This window comes from Ctenocephalides felis, unplaced genomic scaffold (genome assembly GCF_003426905.1).
Source record: "Ctenocephalides felis isolate EL2017-DRISC unplaced genomic scaffold, ASM342690v1 CF-g0.4_SCAFFOLD_01492, whole genome shotgun sequence".
NCBI classification, from domain to species: domain Eukaryota; kingdom Metazoa; phylum Arthropoda; class Insecta; order Siphonaptera; family Pulicidae; genus Ctenocephalides; species Ctenocephalides felis.
Window position 1 is genome coordinate 59707607 of NW_020537646.1, and position 25292 is coordinate 59732898.

The window sequence follows — 25292 nt, forward strand, 5'->3', positions numbered from 1 at the left end:
ATTAAAATGTTTAATCATAGAAGTATTTAATTCAATTCTTTCTACATGCTGGATTCCAGAGGATTGGAAAAAAATTATAATTATTCCCATCTTGAAATCGAATTAAGATCCATTGTCGATAGAATCCTACCGACCTATCTCTTTATTATCATGCTTGAACAAGACATTTGAAGCCATCGTCAAGAATAGACTGGAGTGGTATTTAGAAAATAAGTCTCTTTTCAATCATAACCAATTTGGCTTTAGAAGAGGTCAAGGCACAAATGGCCTCTTAAGTACCTTATCCAATGACATTCATATATCCAATTCAAATAATAGATACCTGCTACTGTTAGCGACGGACATACACAAGGCTTACGATAATGTTGATCATAGCATTTTACTTAACTGACTTAAGAAGTTGAATATTTCCCATAATATTATAAAAGTGATAATTCTTTTACTAACGAATAGGTTGCTATATGTAAAATACAAAAATAAATTAATAGGTCCCAGAGTAGCTCTAACAGGCTTACCACAAGGATCGATTTTGAGTCCATTATTATTTAATATTTACATGTCGGATTTTTCTGCAGGAACCCAAGACGATGTTAGGAAACTACAGTATGCTGATGATTTATTTTTGTATATTTCTTGCAACTCGCTTGAGGAATGCATTCACAAAATGAAGCGGTCGATCACAGGTGTCTCAGAATGGATGAGGTCCAACCACTTAAACCTTTCCTTGATCAAAACAAAGGGGATCCTGTTCACTAGGCACAGAAAATTCCTTTACCCTCAAGAAATCAATATGGGAAATTGGAACTGTAAGATATACGATAGTCTGAAAATTTTAGGGGTTATCTTTGATAAAAAGATGACCTTCCGGGCGCACGTAGAAGAGGTGGTCAAAAAATGTGAAGTAGGTAAGAACATCATTAGAAGATTGGTTGGAACTGACTGGGGAGCCCACCCAAGTTCATGTTTGGCTATCTACAAATCCATAATTAGATCTCATATTGATTACGGATACATCATTTACGGAGGAATCTCAACTAATATACAAGGAATGTTAGATAAGGCTCAACTCTCGGCTTTAAGATTGTGTTTGGGAACTATAAGGTCAACTCCTCGCATTGCCGTTTTAGCGGAAGCCGGGGAAACTCCATTGAATATTAGGAAACAAATATTAACCAATAGATTTTTAATTAAAAAATTCAACTCGGATTCAGCTCGAATCCCGAAGCAATTGGAAGATCTAGCTGTTCTGCATTTTAGAGCGAACTATTGGAGAAACAGACCTACACCTCCGTTAATAACTGGTTTTTATAATTTGAAACCTTTAGAAGATCTAATAATTACAAATGACAAACTTCCGTATCATAGTCATTCTTGGAAATACTCATTTCCCAAGAAATATATAGGGTTGAATGATTTCAATTATACGACAGGTTATTCTAACAAAAATATAATAAACTGGGAGTTTGACAATTGGTTAGATACGGAATGGAAAGATTTTACGGTTATCTACACTGACGGTTCCAAGTTAGAAAACAAAGTTGGATGTGCTGTGTATGTGCCTAATAGAGTTAAACATTTACAATTCAATTTGCCGGGTTTTGCCTCAGTCTTTTCGGCAGAACTTACAGGTATTAATGCTGCCTTAGACTTCGTTATACAAGAAAAGACTTCAAAAACCATAATCCTAACTGACAGTAAATCTGCACTTCTGGCTCTAAACCATCCTAAACAAAATTGCAATTTTTTAATATTTGACACTATCCACAAAATAGAAAGTATCTTAGCAAATAAATATGAGTTCAAATTAATATGGATAAAAGGGCATTCCAACATTCGTGGAAACGAATATGTGGATGGACTTGCAAAAGAAGCCTGTTTATCAGTTTTTCCTTCAAGAAAGGCTCCTGCGACTGATCTTAAAAGCTGGGTAAGGAAACAAGGATTAAGGTTATGGCAAAATGAATATGATATGGAAGACAGAAAAGGAACCTTATTTAAATGTTGCAAACCAAAAGTGTCTTTCAGTACATGGTTTGCCAAATCCAGGTTTAATTAGAAACGAAATAACCATCATCAATCGTATTAGATCTGCACACACATTTTGCAAATCTCATCTTTTTAGAATAGGTATGGCAAAAGATCCCTTCTGTTCGTGCGGTTTGGAAATACACAATCTTGACCACATCTTCTGGAAGTGCAAACTCTATGCTAGTCAAAGAACATCCCTACTACAAGAACTGTATAAATATAATTTCATTTTTCCTATTAACACCACAATAGCCTTTTCCTCTAATGATGAAAATATATATAAAATTTTTGTTAATTTTTTACAAAAATGTAACATTAAATTATAGTTATTAAGTATTAGTTATTAAGGTTTTATGAATTAAATCACAATCTTATGTTGTAAACAATTTGTAAAATATGTATATTTCTCTGAAAGTTATAAATTTGTAAAATATCATTTTGTAATAAGAGGCTAAATGACCACACGGTCAAATGCCATTAATAAAATAAAAAAAAAAAAAAAATTGTCATGAACATTTTCACGCCATAAAATTTGTTGCAAATTTTGATGTTCTTCCTTGACGCGAATTTGCCGAAACATTTTTACAATATCCGCGGTCATTACATAATTATACGATCTAAAGCCCGGTGCACACGACGCCAGTTTTCATGCTGGACAGTTTTTGTTTGGTTGTTACTCTAGCAACGACATGATAAGTCATAATTTACGATCTTGCGCGACATAATTTGCGATCTGGCCTGCTAGATTTCACGTATTCACAACGGCGGTATACTCATCATAATTTCTATGTAAAAACGTTGCCTTAGCAACTTCGGAATTTGATTTCATAACAACTTATGTCCTCGCAAATTCCTGCCGTATTTTAGGAATAGAGCATGTCCTATTCGCCGAGAGATGAACTATCTCGTGACCGATACCTTCAGTGTCCAATAGGACAGCTGTATTTTGTCACGTAAATATCAATGCGTACTTGATTCATGTACTTCGATTTTGAAAGCGTTTAGTTTTTATTTTGTAAATAGATATTTGTGTATACATAGCGGCGTGAATAAATGATTAGTTTAGGAAAGGCAGTTCAATAATTTTAAAATATTCAAATTTCCGAAAAAATTTAAATATGTATTTTTTATTCAAATTTTCGTAATTTTATCTGAAATATCAAAAAATTTCAAAATTTCCAAAAAATTAAAAAAAAAATCAAATCGTTTTATTTCAAAAATTTCGAAATTTGCAAAAATACTCAAAATTAAAAAAAATAGTGGGGTGTATGGCATCGTGCCTTAAGGCAAATTGCTGGAACTTCCCGTACACTAACGAAATGATCGAGGAATATTAAATGTTTTAAAATAGATTTTTATAAATATTGTAACATTGTCTAATATTTATAAGAATTATATAAACTGAATTGGAAAGTTGAAATTATTTGTGTAAAGAATATTAGAACAGAATTAAAATAAAAATCTGAATTATTTTCGATATACAAAAAAAAATTTTTTTTCGAAAAAAAAAATTTTTGAAAAAAAAATTTTAAACAATTTTTTTCTCCAAAATCAATTATTTCGTTAAAACAAGCAGAAAGTTCTTTAAATCATTTAAATCGGACGCTTAGTTCTCTCAAAAACTGCCATCTTTTGCACATTTAGCTCTATATCTTCGAAATGACTGGGCCTGCCTTTGCCAAAAACTAATTACCACTTCTCCCAATCATTACTAGTTGAATGTTTTTAGATCATTCAAATCGGATGCTCCGTTCTCTCAAAAACTCAATTTATATTTTTGCACTCATTGCTCTTCATCTCTGTAATTGCTGGACCTGCCTTTGCCAAAAACTAATCAGCACATCTCAAAATTTTTGAAGAAAAAAACCAAATATCTTTTATGTTATTGTCGATCTCCAACGGCACAAAAAAGGCCCTTCACTGCTGCAGTGATATCGGCCTTCTACGTGGATCAAATCCAAAAAAAAAAAATTTGTTAAACTAGATAATATTGTCTGCAAAATGAACTACGATAAAACAGAAATCAAAAATTGATTAAATGGCGGCGTTTTTAAAAAAAAGTTTTTGGACTGTCAAAATTCGATTTTTGATCCTATCAAAAAATCGATAGTTTATTTTACGGAGAACTATATATAAAACATGTACAAATAAAATTGATAGTGATCGGATCATTTGTTTTTGAGGAATCGCTGCAGCAAATTCGAAAAATGCTGTTTCGAGAAAAACGCGTTTAAAGATAAAATGATCGTTATACTATATACTATGTATATACTCTTCAAATGGCTGTGACTCAAAAACTATTTAAGATATTGATTTGAAATTATGGTATGTTATTTTTAAAGGTATAACCTATCAAAATATGAAAAAATTGAAAATTCGACTTTTTGAAAATTTCACACTAGTTGTGCCCCTTAAACTGAAGCATTTTATTATCTTTTAATTATTATTGTTTCACCTAATTCTAATCAGATGCGATACATACATGTTTTTGTTTACTATTCATACAATTCCCTGTTTGTACACTTATAAGCATTAGTGTATTTTAGACCTATAAAATATAAATTGTGAAATTCACAGTATATATTTATAATAATATATTTGAAAATTCACGAAATTAATATTAATAATAAAATAAGTGAAAATCTGGCGCAAAATTCTTGCTCGCTAGAAATCCTGTTACGATAGAAATCATGTTACAAGGAATACTAGCGTCGTGCGCACCGGGCTTAAATCGCAGTTAGACAGTAAAAATATCCTGTTGTAATTTTTGTCCTGTATAAAGAACGTCATTCAAAGAAATGCCTGTTGATGTTTTCGCAGACGCGTCAAAGACAACTCGGATTTTGTCACACCCATTTTTAAAAACCGCGTGGTGGGGCAGGTAATATGCAAATGAATTTTGTGAGATATTTTGTGCGAAATTAGGAACTTCATAAGCATGCCCTAATTTAATATATTCATTAATAAAATCGCAATATTGTCGTTTCAAATTCTCATTTTTGTTTAGGCGAGTTTCTAAATGTAAAAATCTACGCTTTGCTTGTTGCAATGATTTGCCTATAGCTGTTGAAGCATTTGGTTTTAATGGTAAAGCTTCGGTGTATCGACCATTTATATTTCTAGTTACGTTATTTACAAAATTCTCTTCGCATAACCTATCGTCTAAGTTTGGAATTTCTTCGTGATTAATCTCTTCTATCTCCCAAAATCTCGAAACTGCTTTATTTAATGTAAGATTATTTACAATAAACGTTCTTTTATAATTTGGCAAGTTCCCATTGTTCGGATAGGCTAATCCGCAAACAAACCACCCAAACACTGAATTTTGTAAAACCGGCAAATTATGTCCTAACGATATGCTTTCGCCCCTTAAGATTTCAAAGAATGAACCGACCCCGATTAACGTATCGATATCGCCAGGTATATAAAACTGCGGGTCCGAGAGAGTAACATCTACAGGTAAATTTAGCTGGGACGAATTTATGTAATTCGAAGGTACTTTGTTTGTAATTTTTTCTAATATGGCGAACGATAACTCTTTTGAAAAACTAGAAGACTCGTTTGAAATCGATACGCGTGCAATTGAATCGCCATTTATATTGATGCCATTAACTCCAGTCAGCTGTACGGAGCTTGGAACGGTATTTATACCTAGAGAATTCACTAACTTTTGGGTAATAATATTTATTTCTGAACCCGTATCTAGAATGCACCGTACACGAATTTTTTCCCCCGAAATATGTTTGACAAATAAGCAAATAGTCGGTAATAGAGCGCACGTGTTATTTAAATTAGCATTCAAAACTTGTGATGCAGGTAATACCGCAGCAGACGGCCCGGGAGATTGCGGGTTATTTGCTTTAGTTTGCAGACTCTGTTCTAAATGTAATAAAGAATTATGAGGTTTATGACACATTTTACATTTATATTTTGATTTACATGATTGGATTGTATGTCCGTCACCTAAACATTTTAAACACATTTTATTTTCGCGAATAAAAACTAATCTTTCTGAAACTGGTTTTTCAATAAATTTGTTACATGTAGAAAGATGATGTGCATTTGTACAGAGTTTGCAAACTATTGCTTGAATATTTGAAACCGAAACCAAAGCTTTTCGTTTGAAATTAGTTTTGTCCGGGTCTATGTCTAACTTACGAGAAAGCTCCAACGCCAAACAACTATTTTCCAAAAACTTAAAAAGTTCCGATACAGTCGGCAATTCCTTTTGTGATGCAAAGGTATTAAATTTTATTTTGGTATCTGTACCTATCTAATTTATTTAATAATAAAAAGGCCATTAAAAAGTCCCAATTTTCAACTTTTATGCCCAACGCTTTGAGAGAATTTAGATTTTGCTGTGCAATATTCAAAAAAGATTTTAAAATTTCGTATGTACCTTTCGAACACGATGGAATATCCATAATTTTTTGTAAATGTGAATAGGCAATTATACACGTGTTTTCAAATTTTGCAGATAACAAAGCCCATGCCTCAGAGTAATTATTGTCAGTGAGGGCTATATTATTAATTATAGCGGCAGCTTCTCCCGACACATGACATTTCAAATAGTATAGTTTTTCGACATCCGATAAATTGATATTATTGTGGATTGTGGATGTAAATAAGTATCTAAAACTAATCCACTTATTATATTTACCATCAAAAGTTGGAATTTGAATATTCGGTAATTTTATGGCTGAATTAACACAATTTTTACTATTATTTTGTGTACTATTTGAATTGTCTATGTGATGCGTGAATTTAATGGTTAGCTTTAGGTAAAGATTATCTATTAAAACATCTTCATCCTGCTCGTCAAGCGAGTCGTGGATGGCTGCCCTAACCTTTTCGTACTCCGCGAATCTATTGTCAAACATGCTTTTAATACCTTTTATCATTTCTGAAGAATGTTGATCTCAATTATCTTTATTTAACCTTTCAAGATAAGATTTGAAGCTTTGTTGTCTTCTTAAAAGTTTTTTAAGTTCTGCCATTTTAATTGTTTTTAGAACTCAAGATAACTTAATTTAATTTTCTCATGGGGAAGCGCAAACCGATACAAAATTTTGCGTATAATAGGCGTTATGCAATATCAGCGGTTATATCAGAATTTAAATCTATAATTAATTGATTATTTAACAATTCTAATTTGATAATATTAAAATTGGAGTCTAGCATATCAATAACATAAGTTGTGGTGTAAATAAATTAACAAATATATAAACCAATCATTAGTAATGTTTATAATAACTAATATAATAAAATATTTCATAACAATTAATAACCTAAGGATTTACGAAATTGGCCCAAAATCTTAGAGCAAGATTCAATTTCGATCAATAATATGTCCAGGTTTAATGAAATAAAATTATGGCTTATCTGGTGTAGTGTTGATTTGACGGAAAACGTGGCGGTATCTTCGAGTGGATCCAAAATACTCGTACTGGAGAGATCACGTTCCTGGTGAATGCCTCAAAATAGTAGGCTGGTCGCTTCCGGCGTCGCTATCGTATCAGTATTGGATTACGGCGGTGCTTCGAATCAGTAATGGATTCGAGCAAATGCAGCAAAAGCGTCCCTTAATTTCACCGTAAATTACACGTCTTTACAACAACGATAACTTTGTCAATGCTTAACTGACTGCACACAACAATTTTAATATTATTAGGTGTATTTGTAAGATAAGTTTTGAATACTTTTACGGTTTCACTTTCACAATCACTTTTAATTTAAACTCAGTTATTTAGATACATTTATTAGTCAGTAGTAATAAGCTTTTGTCTTGATAACTGGTCTGTCCAAAGCTTGAATGCGTGGTTCAAAACGTTGATTAAAATCAACTTTAAAAATCTGGTTCGAAGATGACCAAATGGAGCGATTTACATGACGCCGTTGTTGATGCTTCGATAGTGGACTGTAATTTTTATTAATCGACGAAATGCAAAATCCCCACGATGATTGTTTTAGAAAATGAAACTTCTCTTATATTCACCTTAATTTTATTCTATATACTATTTTACAAAACACCTTTTTATTCTTTGCCTGTTTATGCTAGACTGAATATTCATTTTAATTTCAGGCCCGACGGAATACATTTTATTGACATATTTTATAACCTAATTATATGAGCCGTCGAGCCTGGGCAGGATCGTCCATGTTTACGAGATTAACAAACCTTTTCCTGACCGTTGTATGTAATAATATTTTACAATGTTACAGCGACGGTCACACCAGATGTTCTGGTTTAAAAATTATCCACTTTTTGAAACTTGTTAATGGAAGGAAATAGTGTTGGAAAGTCATGATTTTTTTGAGTCTGATGATGAAGTCTGATTTTTTACATCCAATAAAGAGAAAAGCGGAAATATTTCTTCTTTTTTCACATACAGCGTCATCTCTGATATTTAGCATGTACTACAAACCAATATTTTAAGTAGATGGCGCCGGTAGATACATAGTTTGACAGATACTCTTTGTTCTCTGCTCAGTTAATTTCAAGTGACAAACCGACATTGTGTTTACTGTGAAATTGCGAAAAAAGTAAAAAATAAGTTATTCGTTACCTAACATTTCAATTAGAAACCATCAAATCAATCACGTGTCTTGTGCAATTTTTTATTCAATTTCAACAGCAGGCATTTGTTTTTAAGGAGGTACACCACTGTATCAGCCAAAAAAACGTATGTTTTTGCCTTTTTTCGGGCGGAAGAAAAAGTAATAAAATCATGTTATTAAAGATAGTTATTTATTGTACTTTAAAGTAACAAAATAAAATATAATTGTAAAAAAAAATAAAAACGACGGTAAACGACAATTACATGTTTAGATGCTAATATTAATCTCCAAAACTATTATTGTTTATAAAATATTCCTTAGGTTATCGTTGAAATTATTCCCAGCAATATCAGCCGCAATATAGTCAACCCTTATATGTGTTGACTCTGTACTGAACATATATTGTTTGAAAATGCCTTTACAGTATATTTATGCAATATAAATGTTTAATAACATATATCAGTATACTCAAGATAATACAATTTACAATTTTGTTTTATAATGTTTTTTGTTAATGTATTTGAGCGGTGTCAATTCGGAGCAGCCCAAAGCGCATGGATAAAAGCTCATAATTACAAGTAAACAAAAAAAATTTTAGGTATAAAATATTTTTCCTCAGATTCTAAAGGGTTCGAAGTTATTTTAAACTTATTTTTTTTTTTTTTGTTCGAAAAATCTACAGTGATTGTAACCCCTTAAGATGGTAAGTTAAACTGTGTAAATTATGTGGATTGTGCATTAGAAAATGAGTCCGAAATAGTTAACGATTTTCTGCACTTCGAAAATATTAAAAACAATAAGCATTCCATAAACCTATAACAATCTTAAAAAAATAAATTTAACAAATTATTACAATATAAAATTGAATAGTAAAATAACTTTAGATGAAAACGTCATCAGCAATTGGCTAAAAAACTTTTCATCCATTGAGATCCCAGATAGACTTCGATACATTTTCGCACTAGGCCTAAATTTTGCCGTTCTCAATTTTCCTAACAATTTTAATTTAAGAAAAATGATTTAAGAATCACTTTCGGACACCAGTACCTGAATGACCATAAATAACGGCCCAGCCAAACACATTAGCTGCTCCTGTCATAAACTTGTAGACAAATTAGTTACTAATAAACAAATCACAAAAGCTACAAACCTAAAAAATTTACAACCATATTTTCCAAGATTATACGGCCTTCTTAAAATACACAAAACAAACCTACCTTATAAACTGATCCTTTCAGACATAAATTCCTCGCTATACAAAATATACAAGTACATTAGTAACATCAAGATAACAATCACAAAACAGTCCCCATATTACATAAAAAATGAATTCGATTAGCTTTCTAGACTAATATGTACAAATGACCACCGTTTAATTACTAACTGGTACCAGAAACCGACTAGCTCCGGACGATACATAAATTACCACTCATACCACCTTCTTAAAGTGAAAATAGCAACAATAATAAATTTAACAGACCACGCCATACTATTATCTGATAAAAATTTCTGGGACACCAACATTGACCTGATAATAAGAACACTAAAAAATAACTCGTATCCTACAAACATAATTAACTCAGTCATAAATAACAGACGCAAGTACATTTTCAACAAACAAAATGACCTCACTGACCATAAAAGCCATTTAGACTTGGAGTCATACATAGGTGTCATTTGCGAAAGAATCCTAAGCAATATAAAACGATGTTAACTGATCATATTAAATTAAACCATAATATAGATTTTTTCAACCCTAAAATTTTACATTTTAAAGAGAGCCTAATTAAAAGAAGATTTGTTGAGGGGTTGTTTTTACTATTACATAACGACAAAGTCATAAACAAACGTTTTGACAATACGGCCCTGAACGAGATTAACACATGGTTCCTTAATAGCGTGTCAAAATTTCTGGGCAAATACAAGATCCCATCGCTTTTTGAGTTTTTTAAGAAAAAATGTGACATTCTATCTCAAACTCCAAACAGTAAATACATAGTTTCGACAACTTGTTAAGTTATCATGTTTATCAGTGTGTTTTACCATTTGTGATGTTAAACTAGTTGGTATAGGTATTTAGCCTTGAGGCAAGTTACATGAACTTCCCGATATGTGTAAATAATCGACTTAATCAATAAGAAATAAATTAATTTATGAGTAATTAAAAGTATTTTGAGTGGACTTATTATACATAATTAAAAACGAAGCAACATATTAACACGTAGTATTTTCTAAAATCTAATATTCAAAAATCAATATTTTTTATAATTGAACCAGTAGGACTTTAATGATTTAGTATGTTCATTAAGACCAAGTACTCTATCGTTATACCAAGTAAATCTAATTTTAATTTTAGCTAACGTCAAAAAAACTACTCATTTTCTCAAACTATGATAAATTTTTAAAATTAAACTACTTGTCGTAAGGCCGTAATATTACAGTAAGTTCTATAAGTCCATGATATATATCGCTAAAAAAAGTTCCATAAAAATCGGCTAAAAAATTTTTTTCCACAGTTAATTACAAGAAAACGGCTCGGTAGATTTTCACCTAAAACTAATCAGCATCATTCCCAACCAATATCTTTCGAACAGTTTTTAAAATCGATTTGGTAATATGAGCTTAAACGTGGACAAAAAGTTTAACACATTTTTTTTAAATTATAAAGAAGCGGCTTGGCAGATCGTCGCACTGACAAACGATAATCCTCATCAAGATACATAAAATGGCTTTTATATTTCTGAAATCGGTTCAGGCGTTTCTGAGAAAACGTCGATGAAAGGTACCGGAAAACGATACCAATTTTTGCAAACTTTGACGAATTTTTAAAGTTAAACCAATTGTCGTAGGGCCGAAATATTTTAGTATGATCTAGAAGACTATGGTATCTACCGTCAAAAAAATAATAATAATAATCGTAGAAAAAATTTTTTCAACACTTTATTACAAGAAAACGGCCCGGCCAATATCTTTCGAACGGTTTTTGAATTTTCATAATCGATTCAGAATTGCGGGCTAAAACATATATGTTTTACGAAAAATGTTTCACTTTTCTGCTATTTATAAAGAAATGTCTTGGCCGATCGTCGCACTGACAAACGATAGTCCTCATCGAGATATATCAAATTGCTTTTAAATTTTTGAAATCGATCCAGACATCTCTGAGAAAACGGCGATTTACGGCAAAAAATTTGTTGATGTACACGCACACACACACACATACATTTTCCAAATTTTGTCTCATTCGATTTAGAATGCTAGCCAAAACGTATGGATTTTAAATAAACTTTCAAAAAACTCTCATACTATTTTTATTGGTGTATCGCCCGACTTTTTAACTCAGTTTAAATATATATATATATATATATATATATATATATATATATATATATATATATATATATATATATATATATACCCAGTAAACCACAAAAGTATCTATTAGTAAATCACAAAACACAGACGTATCTATTTCCGCCTCAAAAACGTAACGGCCTGTTTTGTTACGCGAAAAGGTAACGGTTTCGTTTTTGTAACGTTTCCAAATTGCGCGAAAACGGAACGGTTTCGTTTTTGTTACGTTTCTAAATTACTAAATTAACGTGTAGGTGTCTTTGATGTAACTTAAAAATTTAATAGAATTTGCTGTAAATATAAAAACCATTTTTTATATTAATTTTATTTCATATTTTAATTAAGAATTTACAAAATTTACATAACATATACTTAAAATTACAAAACTACAGAATATAAATTTGGATTTTAAAAATTTGATTAATCTAAAACAATAAATAACAATTCTAACAAATTTCTATTTAACAGGATGGAATTAACTGTTTTATTTTGATTATAAAATTTTAACCATTGAAAATAAGTCTTGTGTAAAATTCTTGGCAACCTTTGTTTATCAAATTGAAACCATTTCACTGCTTTCTGTTTGTAAATGTATCTAAAACAGAACCAAACAGGTTAGAAACAATTTCTACAAATTGTTTATTGATAATATTGATTTAAATTTTTTGTAACATTACCTCTAAAAATATTCATTATTTTCAAGTTATTGACAGCTAGGTAGTCCTTTCAACAATACCAAAAACATATTAATTCTTCATCGAATTACACTTTAGACAATAAAGAAGATTTTAGTCTCTGAATTTTTAAATATATTTTTGCTGAAGTAAAAACAATAGAAGGTTATGATTCGGAAATATTGTGATTATTAATATAAATTGTAACAATACTTCTAATTACCTCTATTTACTTTCATTATTTATTAGGAACAAAGTGCAGCTAATTCCTTTATGAATGTATTGCTCAAATATTGTCTTAATTGTTTCTTGTCAGTTCAGCCGAATTTCATCCACCGACTTTTAAATCATATTTTTGCTAAAACTAAATCATAAAAAATTAATACTAAATCATCTAATCATCTCTAACTATCATAATGGGGTATACCAATTCCATGACACATGACACAAGTGTCATCATTTAATGCTGTAAAAAATTTTATTCTTCTTCAAATCATTTTTTCGTGATGATGGTGGATTATTATTTTATATTCTAACTTTGCATTCATATTCTTTATTTGAGCAAATATCTTTATTATGTTCTGAGTCATTATATTTCTTCAGTTGAAAACCATTGTATTAGTTTTTGTTCCTGTTTAGCCGAACTATATTATTGTTACTGAAGGGGCTACAAATATTAAATTTGTATTTGTATATCTCATTTTTACTAACCTTTTGACTCAACATTGCAATAATCATTGAGGTTATGATTTTTTTGTAGAATTTAATTATTATTTGATAAACATACATTTGATGAAAACATCTACAAATAACAAAATACGCGAATAGAATTTCCATTAAGGTCCAACTATATACTGAAAAAAAAAATCATTATTATAATAATATATAAATTAAAATAATTTACACATGTTTTATATTTATACTTACCTTGATCGATTCCATTTTAAACATTTTAACTGCACACTGCATAACTAATACGTTCTACATTAATCATATAAAACATTAATCATATAAATAATGATTAAATAAATGCTTCAAAAGAATGAAATAATTTGCTTGTCAAAAGATTTTCAATATGAAGCGTCCATTAGAGTCATAAGTCATAGCAGAAAAGTAAAATATATAGAGTCACGAATAACTTTCAATTGTGACTTCGTGCATAGAGTCTCGCATATATAAAAGAGTAGAACACGTAACCTATCTTTTTGACAGTTTTGTGAAACAGCTGTACCACACCGTCCATTTTGTATGTTAAACTTACAAAACAGTGTAACTGAACGGTTACGTTATGAAGAAAACCATGCATTAACGTTTAAAGGTTATAATTAAACGTAACATTTACGTTTTATTAACGTAACCATAGAATACATAACAACGTTTCTTCTGTGCTACGTTACTTTAACTTTATGTGACGTTTGTGGTTTACTGGGAACTGTTAAATTATTAACATCTAGTAATATTGATAAATAATAACATAAATTTAAATAAATAAAAGTGCAAAGGATAGAATTTATATGAAAATAATATCCGTAATATGATTTGATATAAAATATAAGCAAAAAGCAAATAATAATAAAAATAAAATTAATAAATAACATAAATAAAATTTCTGAATAAGAAAATAATACTAGAAAAATAATAAAATACAACAAAATCACAATTATAGAAATAGTAAGATAATAATAATAATATTATTAATAATAATAATAATAATAATAATAATAATAATAATAATGTTAGCGTTTACAAATTTATGAGATCATTGGGAAATTTTCGTTTTAGCCTTGTTGAGCGCGCTTCTGAGAATACTTTGTGTGCCAAGTAATTTGGGTGTTCGTCAATTCTTCTTTTGTAGTTGTTTGTTTTTTGTTGGATTTCTTCATTTACTGCCCTCATGTTGCTGTTGCTGGTGTTGCTGACAATATTAGAATATGATGCTATGTGATTTTTTGCTTTCCCTGTGTTTTTATATCTTTGTGAAAGCAAAAAATTATTAAACAAATGTTATAAATAATTATAAACAAGTTACAATAAAAGAGTGAAACTTGGATGGTTATTGGCATTTTAAAATTTAATTCAACACACTTAAAAAACAGTTAAGTACAATGATAAGATAAATAAAAAAAATGCAGTGAACATTTATAAGATTTAGTTGCTTAAAACTTGTGTCAAAATAGTTCTTAAAAACAAAATTATAATAAAGATAAAAATATTTTTTCAATAGAATAAGTAAATAACTAGTTGGTATTGGTATTTTGCCTTGAGGCAAGTTACATAAACTTCCCGATATGTATAAATAATCGATTTAATCAATAAAAATAAATTAATTTATGAGTGATTAAAAGTATTCCGAGTGGATTCATTAAACATAATTGAAAACGAACGATCAGTAAATAACAAGAAAACGGCTCGATATATTTTCAACTAAAACTAATCAGTATCATTCCCAAATGATATCTTTCGAACAGTTTTTTATTTTTGAAAATTGATTCGGTAGTATGAGCTTAAATGTGGACGAAAAGTTTAACATGGCTCGGCCGATCGCCGCTGAAAAAATAATCCACATCAAAATACATCGATTGGCTTTTAAATTTTTGAAATCGGTTTAGGCGTGTTTGAGCAAACGTCGATGAAAGTTATAAATTGGACAAACGCCAAAAAAATGACACTTCGGAAACATTGACGATTTTTTAAAATTAAACGACTTGTCGTAGGACTGTAATATTTTTGTATGATCTATAGGACTATGGTATCTACCGTCAAAAAAAAAAAATCATGAAAATCGTCAAAAAAAAATTTTATAACTCCTTATTAGAAGAAAACGGCCCGGCCGATCTTCACCAAAAACTAATCAGGTCGATTCCCAAGCAATATGTTTCGAACAGTTTTCGAATTTTCAAAATCGATTCAGAATTGCGGGCTAAAACGTGGACGAAAAATTTTCACTTTTCTGCGATTTACAAAGAAACGGCTCGGCCGATCGTCGCGCAAATTTTAAAAACGCTAGTCCTCATCGAGATACATCGAACGGCTTTTAAATTTTTGAAATCGGTCCAGCCGTTTTTGAGAAAACGTCGATTTACGGCAAAAATCTGTTCACACACACACACATACTTTTTCCAAATTTGGTCTCATTCGATTCAAAATGGCTTGAAAACATAAAATTAGCAATTCGGATTTTTTTATGAAAACATAAACTTCTCCTTCGGGAAGTTAATAAGATAATAAATAAGCCACCATAGCTGTTGTGTAGTGGGTTGTAGAAATACCAGCAGAAAAAGTGACTGCAAATTCTATACATTTTCTACAGCTAAATGGAAAGAATATCAACGGGAAAAGTGGATCGCTACGGTCAGAAGAATAAAGTAAGTATCATAGCCTTATTGTTATAAAAATACAATTCAGAGTATTATGAATAGTTGTAAAATTGTTATGTTTAGCAAAAAGAAAAATTATAAGTCAATAAATTGTTATATTATCAAAATTTAATGCTTACTAGAAAAAATGGTTTTGCAAACAATGTAATTAATACAAGGCTGAAATGTATATTTGTATATTGTATATTGATTATGTATAACTATTATCTATATATTAATTACATTTTATTATATAATAATTGCAATTTTATGAGTAAAAGAAAAATAAAAGTTATCACATAGCGCTAAAATGTTTATTTAATACAATAGCGCTAACAGTTTAATTAATACAATGCTGAAATATTGCAAAATATATATTTGTAGTGTTGATGGATCACCGTGCGTTCCCAAGCCCTATGATCGAATTTGCAGTGCACATTTCATTGGAGGAAAAAATCGGACGAGGTATTGAGTTCTAGATTCGTTCCGGCAATCTTTCCAGCAATTTATAAAACTCAAAAAGTTAATGAATCTACGATTATAAACAGGTAAAACTTATTTGGTAAACTATGTCAATGTTAATGATTTAACTACAATAATTTAATATTTTTAGATACAAGGGTTTAATTACCCGTAAATAATTATATAATATAAGAAATGAATTATCTAAAGGTGCATTACGTCTACAGATGTAGCATATGGTGTAGCATGGACTGATGTTTGTCGAATAATTCGAGATTTTATTTAAAAACTTCCAAAGATTCGTCGATGTTCCTCGACTTCTCTCACATGTCCAGCATCAACAAGTTTTTTACCTTTGGTCATTGTTTCCGGCTGGAACTTTATTTGATGGGTAATGGACTCAAATCCTGTCTTTATAATAATGTCCATGTCTTAAGTTTGACCAAAATAATAAAAAAAACTAGTGAACAAAAATATTATTTACTTATTCTATTGAGAAAATATTTTTATCATTATTATAATTTATTTATTAGGACTATTCCGAGATTTTGACATAATTTTTAAGCAACATAACCTTATAAATTTATTTTCTTTATTTATTTATTTATTTATTTTCATTGTGACATTCTATCTCAAACTCCAAACAGTAAATACATAGTTTCGACAACTTGTTAAGTTATCATGTTTATCAGTGTGTTTTACCATTTGTGATGTTAAACTAGTTGGTATAGGTATTTAGCCTTGAGGCAAGTTACATGAACTTCCCGATATGTGTAAATAATCGACTTAATCAATAAGAAATAAATTAATTTATGAGTAATTAAAAGTATTTTGAGTGGACTTATTATACATAATTAAAAACGAAGCAACATATTAACACGTAGTATTTTCTAAAATCTAATATTCAAAAATCAATATTTTTTATAATTGAACCAGTAGGACTTTAATGATTTAGTATGTTCATTAAGACCAAGTACTCTATCGTTATACCAAGTAAATCTAATTTTAATTTTAGCTAACGTCAAAAAAACTACTCATTTTCTCAAACTATGATAAATTTTTAAAATTAAACTACTTGTCGTAAGGCCGTAATATTACAGTAAGTTCTATAAGTCCATGATATATATCGCTAAAAAAAGTTCCATAAAAATCGGCTAAAAAATTTTTTTCCACAGTTAATTACAAGAAAACGGCTCGGTAGATTTTCACCTAAAACTAATCAGCATCATTCCCAACCAATATCTTTCGAACAGTTTTTAAAATCGATTTGGTAATATGAGCTTAAACGTGGACAAAAAGTTTAACACATTTTTTTTAAATTATAAAGAAGCGGCTTGGCAGATCGTCGCACTGACAAACGATAATCCTCATCAAGATACATAAAATGGCTTTTAAATTTCTGAAATCGGTTCAGGCGTTTCTGAGAAAACGTCGATGAAAGGTACCGGAAAACGATACCAATTTTTGCAAACTTTGACGAATTTTTAAAGTTAAACCAATTGTCGTAGGGCCGAAATATTTTAGTATGATCTAGAAGACTATGGTATCTACCGTCAAAAAAATAATAATAATAATCGTAGAAAAAATTTTTTCAACACTTTATTACAAGAAAACGGCCCGGCCAATATCTTTCAAACGGTTTTTGAATTTTCATAATCGATTCAGAATTGCGGGCTAAAACATATATGTTTTACGAAAAATGTTTCACTTTTCTGCTATTTATAAAGAAATGTCTTGGCCGATCGTCGCACTGACAAACGATAGTCCTCATCGAGATATATCAAATTGCTTTTAAATTTTTGAAATCGATCCAGACATCTCTGAGAAAACGGCGATTTACGGCAAAAAATTTGTTGATGTACACGCACACACACACACATACATTTTCAAAATTTTGTCTCATTCGATTTAGAATGCTAGCCAAAACGTATGGATTTTAAATAAACTTTCAAAAAACTCTCATACTATTTTTATTGGTGTATCGCCCGACTTTTTAACTCAGTTTAAATATATATATATATATATATATATATATATAATATATATATATATATATATATAATATATATATATATATATATATATATATATATATATACCCAGTAAACCACAAAAGTATCTATTAGTAAATCACAAAACACAGACGTATCTATTTCCGCCTCAAAAACGTAACGGCCTGTTTTGTTACGCGAAAAGGTAACGGTTTCGTTTTTGTAACGTTTCCAAATTGCGCGAAAACGGAACGGTTTCGTTTTTGTTACGTTTCTAAATTACTAAATTAACGTGTAGGTGTCTTTGATGTAACTTAAAAATTTAATAGAATTTGCTGTAAATATAAAAACCATTTTTTATATTAATTTTATTTCATATTTTAATTAAGAATTTACAAAATTTACATAACATATACTTAAAATTACAAAACTACAGAATATAAATTTGGATTTTAAAAATTTGATTAATCTAAAACAATAAATAACAATTCTAACAAATTTCTATTTAACAGGATGGAATTAACTGTTTTATTTTGATTATAAAATTTTAACCATTGAAAATAAGTCTTGTGTAAAATTCTTGGCAACCTTTGTTTATCAAATTGAAACCATTTCACTGCTTTCTGTTTGTAAATGTATCTAAAACAGAACCAAACAGGTTAGAAACAATTTCTACAAATTGTTTATTGATAATATTGATTTAAATTTTTTGTAACATTACCTCTAAAAATATTCATTATTTTCAAGTTATTGACAGCTAGGTAGTCCTTTCAACAATACCAAAAACATATTAATTCTTCATCGAATTACACTTTAGACAATAAAGAAGATTTTAGTCTCTGAATTTTTAAATATATTTTTGCTGAAGTAAAAACAATAGAAGGTTATGATTCGGAAATATTGTGATTATTAATATAAATTGTAACAATACTTCTAATTACCTCTATTTACTTTCATTATTTATTAGGAACAAAGTGCAGCTAATTCCTTTATGAATGTATTGCTCAAATATTGTCTTAATTGTTTCTTGTCAGTTCAGCCGAATTTCATCCACCGACTTTTAAATCATATTTTTGCTAAAACTAAATCATAAAAAATTAATACTAAATCATCTAATCATCTCTAACTATCATAATGGGGTATACCAATTCCATGACACATGACACAAGTGTCATCATTTAATGCTGTAAAAAATTTTATTCTTCTTCAAATCATTTTTTCGTGATGATGGTGGATTATTATTTTATATTCTAACTTTGCATTCATATTCTTTATTTGAGCAAATATCTTTATTATGTTCTGAGTCATTATATTTCTTCAGTTGAAAACCATTGTATTAGTTTTTGTTCCTGTTTAGCCGAACTATATTATTGTTACTGAAGGGGCTACAAATATTAAATTTGTATTTGTATATCTCATTTTTACTAACCTTTTGACTCAACATTGCAATAATCATTGAGGTTATGATTTTTTTGTAGAATTTAATTATTATTTGATAAACATACATTTGATGAAAACATCTACAAATAACAAAATACGCGAATAGAATTTCCATTAAGGTCCAACTATATACTGAAAAAAAAAATCATTATTATAATAATATATAAATTAAAATAATTTACACATGTTTTATATTTATACTTACCTTGATCGATTCCATTTTAAACATTTTAACTGCACACTGCATAACTAATACGTTCTACATTAATCATATAAAACATTAATCATATAAATAATGATTAAATAAATGCTTCAAAAGAATGAAATAATTTGCTTGTCAAAAGATTTTCAATATGAAGCGTCCATTAGAGTCATAAGTCATAGCAGAAAAGTAAAATATATAGAGTCACGAATAACTTTCAATTGTGACTTCGTGCATAGAGTCTCGCATATATAAAAGAGTAGAACACGTAACCTATCTTTTTGACAGTTTTGTGAAACAGCTGTACCACACCGTCCATTTTGTATGTTAAACTTACAAAACAGTGTAACTGAACGGTTACGTTATGAAGAAAACCATGCATTAACGTTTAAAGGTTATAATTAAACGTAACATTTACGTTTTATTAACGTAACCATAGAATACATAACAACGTTTCTTCTGTGCTACGTTACTTTAACTTTATGTGACGTTTGTTTTACTGGGAACTGTTAATTATTAATAGTAATATTGATAAATAATAACATAAATTTAAATAAATAAAAGTGCAAAGGATAGAATTTATATGAAAATAACGACTTGTCGTAGGACTGTAATATTTTTGTATGATCTATAGACTATGGTATCTACCGTCAAAAAAAAAAATCATGAAAATCGTCAAAAAAAAATTTTATAACTCCTTATTAGAAGAAAACGGCCCGGCCGATCTTCACCAAAAAACTAATCAGGTCGATTCCCAAGCAATATGTTTCGAACAGTTTTCGAATTTTCAAAATCGATTCAGAATTGCGGGCTAAAACGTGGACGAAAAATTTTCACTTTTCTGCGATTTACAAAGAAACGGCTCGGCCGATCGTCGCGCAAATTTTAAAAACGCTAGTCCTCATCGAGATACATCGAACGGCTTTTAAATTTTTGAAATCGGTCCAGCCGTTTTTGAGAAAACGTCGATTTACGGCAAAAATCTGTTCACACACACACACATACTTTTCCAAATTTGGTCTCATTCGATTCAAAATGGCTTGAAAACATAAAATTAGCAATTCGGATTTTTTTATGAAAACATAAACTTCTCCTTCGGGAAGTTAATAAGATAATAAATAAGCCACCATAGCTGTTGTGTAGTGGGTTGTAGAAATACCAGCAGAAAAAAGTGACTGCAAATTCTATACATTTTCTACAGCTAAATGGAAAGAATATCAACGGGAAAAGTGGATCGCTACGGTCAGAAGAATAAAGTAAGTATCATAGCCTTAAACAAATGTTATAAATAATTATAAACAAGTTACAATAAAAGAGTGAAACTGGATGGTTATTGGCATTTAAAATTTAATTCAACACACTTAAAAAACAGTTAAGTACAATGATAAGATAAATAAAAAAAATGCAGTGAACATTTATAAGATTTAGTTGCTTAAAACTTGTGTCAAAATAGTTCTTAAAAACAAAATTATAATAAAGATAAAAATATTTTTTCAATAGAATAAGTAAATAACTAGTTGGTATATTGGTATTTTGCCTTGAGGCAATGTTACATAAACTTCCCGATATCTATAAATAAGTTTTTTATTTCAATAAAAATAAATTAATTTATGAGTGTAAAAGTAGAGTGGATTCATTAAACATAATTACGAACGATCAGTAAATAACGAAAACGGTTTATTTTCAACTAAAACTAATCAGTATCATTCCCGCTCGAACAAATTTTTGAAAATATTCGGTAGTATGAGCTTAAATGTGGACAAAAGTTTACATGGCTCGGCCGATCGCCGCTGAAAAAATAATCCACATCAAAATACATCGATTGGCTTTTAAATTTTTGAAATCGGTTTAGGCGTGTTTGAGCAAACGTCGATGAAAGTTATAAATTGGACAAACGCCAAAAAAATGACACTTCGGAAACATTGACGATTTTTTAAAATTAAACGACTTGTCGTAGGACTGTAATATTTTTGTATGATCTATAGGACTATGGTATCTACCGTCAAAAAAAAAAAAATCATGAAAATCGTCAAAAAAAAATTTTATAACTCCTTATTAGAAGAAAACGGCCCGGCCGATCTTCACCAAAAACTAATCAGGTCGATTCCCAAGCAATATGTTTCGAACAGTTTTCGAATTTTCAAAATCGATTCAGAATTGCGGGCTAAAACGTGGACGAAAAATTTTCACTTTTCTGCGATTTACAAAGAAACGGCTCGGCCGATCGTCGCGCAAATTTTAAAAACGCTAGTCCTCATCGAGATACATCGAACGGCTTTTAAATTTTTGAAATCGGTCCAGCCGTTTTTGAGAAAACGTCGATTTACGGCAAAAATCTGTTCACACACACACACATACTTTTTCCAAATTTGGTCTCATTCGATTCAAAATGGCTTGAAAACATAAAATAGCAATTCGGATTTTTTTATGAAAACATAAACTTCTCCTTCGGGAAGTTAATAAGATAATAAATAAGCCACCATAGCTGTTGTGTAGTGGGTTGTAGAAATACCAGCAGAAAAAGTGACTGCAAATTCTATACATTTTCTACAGCTAAATGGAAAGAATATCAACGGGAAAAGTGGATCGCTACGGTCAGAAGAATAAAGTAAGTATCATAGCCTTATTGTTATAAAAATACAATTCAGAGTATTATGAATAGTTGTAAAATTGTTATGTTTAGCAAAAAGAAAAATTATAAGTCAATAAATTGTTATATTATCAAAATTTAATGCTTACTAGAAAAAATGGTTTTGCAAACAATGTAATTAATACAAGGCTGAAATGTATATTTGTATATTGTATATTGATTATGTATAACTATTATCTATATATTAATTACATTTTATTATATAATAATTGCAATTTTATGAGTAAAAGAAAAATAAAAGTTATCACATAGCGCTAAAATGTTTATTTAATACAATAGCGCTAACAGTTTAATTAATACAATGCTGAAATATTGCAAAATATATATTTGTAGTGTTGATGGATCACCGTGCGTTCCCAAGCCCTATGATCGAATTTGCAGTGCACATTTCATTGGAGGAAAAAATCGGACGAGGTATTGAGTCCTAGATTCGTTCCGGCAATCTTTCCAGCAATTTATAAAACTCAAAAAGTTAATGAATCTACGATTATAAACAGGTAAAACTTATTTGGTAAACTATATCAATGTTTAAATTATTGTATAACTACAATAATTTAATATTTTTAGATACAAGGGTTTAATTACCCGTAAATAATTATATAATATAAGAAATGAATTATCTAAAGGTGCATTACGTCTACAGATGTAGCATATGGTGTAGCATGGACTGATGTTTGTCGAATAATTCGAGATTTTATTAAAAAACTTCCAAAGATTCGTCGATGTTCCTCGACTTCTCTCACATGTCCAGCATCAACAAGTTTTTTACCTTTGGTCATTGTTTCCGGCTGGAACTTTATTTGATGGGTAATGGACTCAAATCCTGTCTTTATAATAATGTCCATGTCTTAAGTTTGACCAAAATAATAAAAAAAACTAGTGAACAAAAATATTATTTACTTATTCTATTGAGAAAATATTTTTATCATTATTATAATTTATTTATTAGGACTATTCCGAGATTTTGACATAATTTTTAAGCAACATAACCTTATAAATTTATTTTCTTTATTTATTTATTTATTTATTTTATCATACTTACCTGTGTTTTAAGTACGTTCAAGTAAATTTAAAATTTACATTACCTATTCAACTTTTTCTTTCTTGTTTTAACTTATTAATAATACTTCTTCATTAACTTTTTTCTTTAAAAACATCTAAAAACACACGTAAAGCACGCACCATTTCCTTATCTATGACACGCACTGACAGCCCCAACTAGTTCACACGTGATACACATTTATTCTGGCGCTGCAGTCACGCTCGGAGCCAATACTTGTTTATCTATGGTTCCTGCATTCGATCGCCGTACAAATGTGCGAAAAATCTAAGTTTGTATACGCGAGTTGTTGCTAAATAATTCTGTTGTAGTGAATATTTAATATATAAATTTAGTATGGTCATGTGCCAAGTTGTTTCAACTAATGAATATTAAATTGCTCGTCTTTCTTGCAAATGATGGTTACGCATGTATGGTGATGCATTTATTTATATAATGAAAATGTGTAATAATAATATGATAAAAAGAATCTAAAAGAATTATAGATGCATGGGGAGTTATCTCCGAACAAATGTATAATACACTGCTTTGTAAAGGATTACAATATGCAGCGATAATAAGATGTCGCAACTAGTTTCAAAATATGGAAAACGTCAAAATTACAAAAGTTTGCTCGCCATTTTTTATCAAAGTTTGTGGTTCGCATGTTGTTTCTGTAATTAATTGTATTCAAGTAAACATTTAAATGAAATTTAATATGACAAAGTGTAACGCACCAACTTGTGGTTACTTCAGAAATAATATAAAAATTCACTTTTTTGCGGCTTTATGAAGTGAACAAATTAGAAACGTTCAAGTGTACTTTACAGAATAGTTAGTCTGCAACTACAGTGGAAAGAGTAATAATATGAGTAATAATCACTCTTCTTTTATCTATGGTAATAATAATTCTAAATATTTTAATACCATTTGCTATTACGACTTGATTTTATATTACAACATGTTATGTTTATTAGATGTTCTTGGGGATTCAAATTGCTGCAGAATGTAGTGACTATGAGCATCATAGGAGTACTTGTTTTCTTGTAATGAAGTGTTGAAAAAAAAATTTCCGACGATTTTTATTATTATTTTTTTGACTGTAGATACCATAGTCTTCTAGATCGTACTAAAATATTTCGGCCCTACGATAACTCGTTCAGCTTTAAAAATTCGTCAAAGCTTGCAAATTTTTTTTTTAATTTCAAGAATTATTACAACTGTTAAATAATTAACATCTAGCAATATTGATAGATAATAATATAAATTTAAATAAATAAAAGTGCAAAGGATAGAATTTACATGAAAATAATATCCGTAATATGATGATTTAATATAAAATAGAAGCAAAAATTAGCATCGCTTTTTTGGCACTTGTCAAAATTAGACCTTTCATCGACAGTTTCTCAAAAACGCTTCAACCGATTTCAAAAATTTAAAAACCATTTGATGTATCTCAATAAGGACTATCGCTTGTCAGTTTTGTATAATGATCGGCCGAGTCGTTTGTTTGAAATTTGGAAAAAAGTGTTAAATTT

General features: G+C 29.6%; 2 protein-coding genes and 2 long non-coding RNA genes across 4 annotated transcripts; 1 reads left to right on the forward strand and 3 right to left on the reverse strand.

The window, feature by feature from the left end:
• The first annotated feature begins 856 nt into the window (after nt 1-856).
• LOC113371457 lies at nt 857-2056 on the forward strand. The gene has a single exon (XM_026612082.1). The coding sequence runs from the start codon at nt 857-859 to the stop codon at nt 2054-2056; it is 1200 nt and encodes a 399-aa protein (XP_026467867.1).
• Nucleotides 2057-4765: 2709 nt separating this feature from the next.
• LOC113371459 lies at nt 4766-5944 on the reverse strand. The gene has a single exon (XM_026612083.1). The coding sequence runs from the start codon at nt 5942-5944 to the stop codon at nt 4766-4768; it is 1179 nt and encodes a 392-aa protein (XP_026467868.1).
• Nucleotides 5945-12843: 6899 nt separating this feature from the next.
• LOC113370731 lies at nt 12844-13583 on the reverse strand. The gene is made up of 3 exons (XR_003366611.1): nt 13542-13583; nt 13042-13468; nt 12844-12978 (listed from the first exon to the last, which is right to left on the reverse strand). It is a non-coding gene; the product is annotated as an uncharacterized LOC113370731 (long non-coding RNA).
• A 5787-nt stretch (nt 13584-19370) lies between these two features.
• Nucleotides 19371-20110, reverse strand: LOC113370730. The gene is made up of 3 exons (XR_003366610.1): nt 20069-20110; nt 19569-19995; nt 19371-19505 (listed from the first exon to the last, which is right to left on the reverse strand). It is a non-coding gene; the product is annotated as an uncharacterized LOC113370730 (long non-coding RNA).
• Between the last annotated feature and the right edge of the window lie 5182 nt (nt 20111-25292).

Bases quoted from the DNA above. Each gene is read 5' to 3' on its own strand.
- LOC113371457 (XM_026612082.1), top strand. From the start codon at position 857: ATGACCTTCCGGGCGCACGTAGAAGAGGTGGTCAAAAAATGTGAAGTA.
- LOC113371459 (XM_026612083.1), bottom strand. From the start codon at position 5,944: ATGTGTCATAAACCTCATAATTCTTTATTACATTTAGAACAGAGTCTG.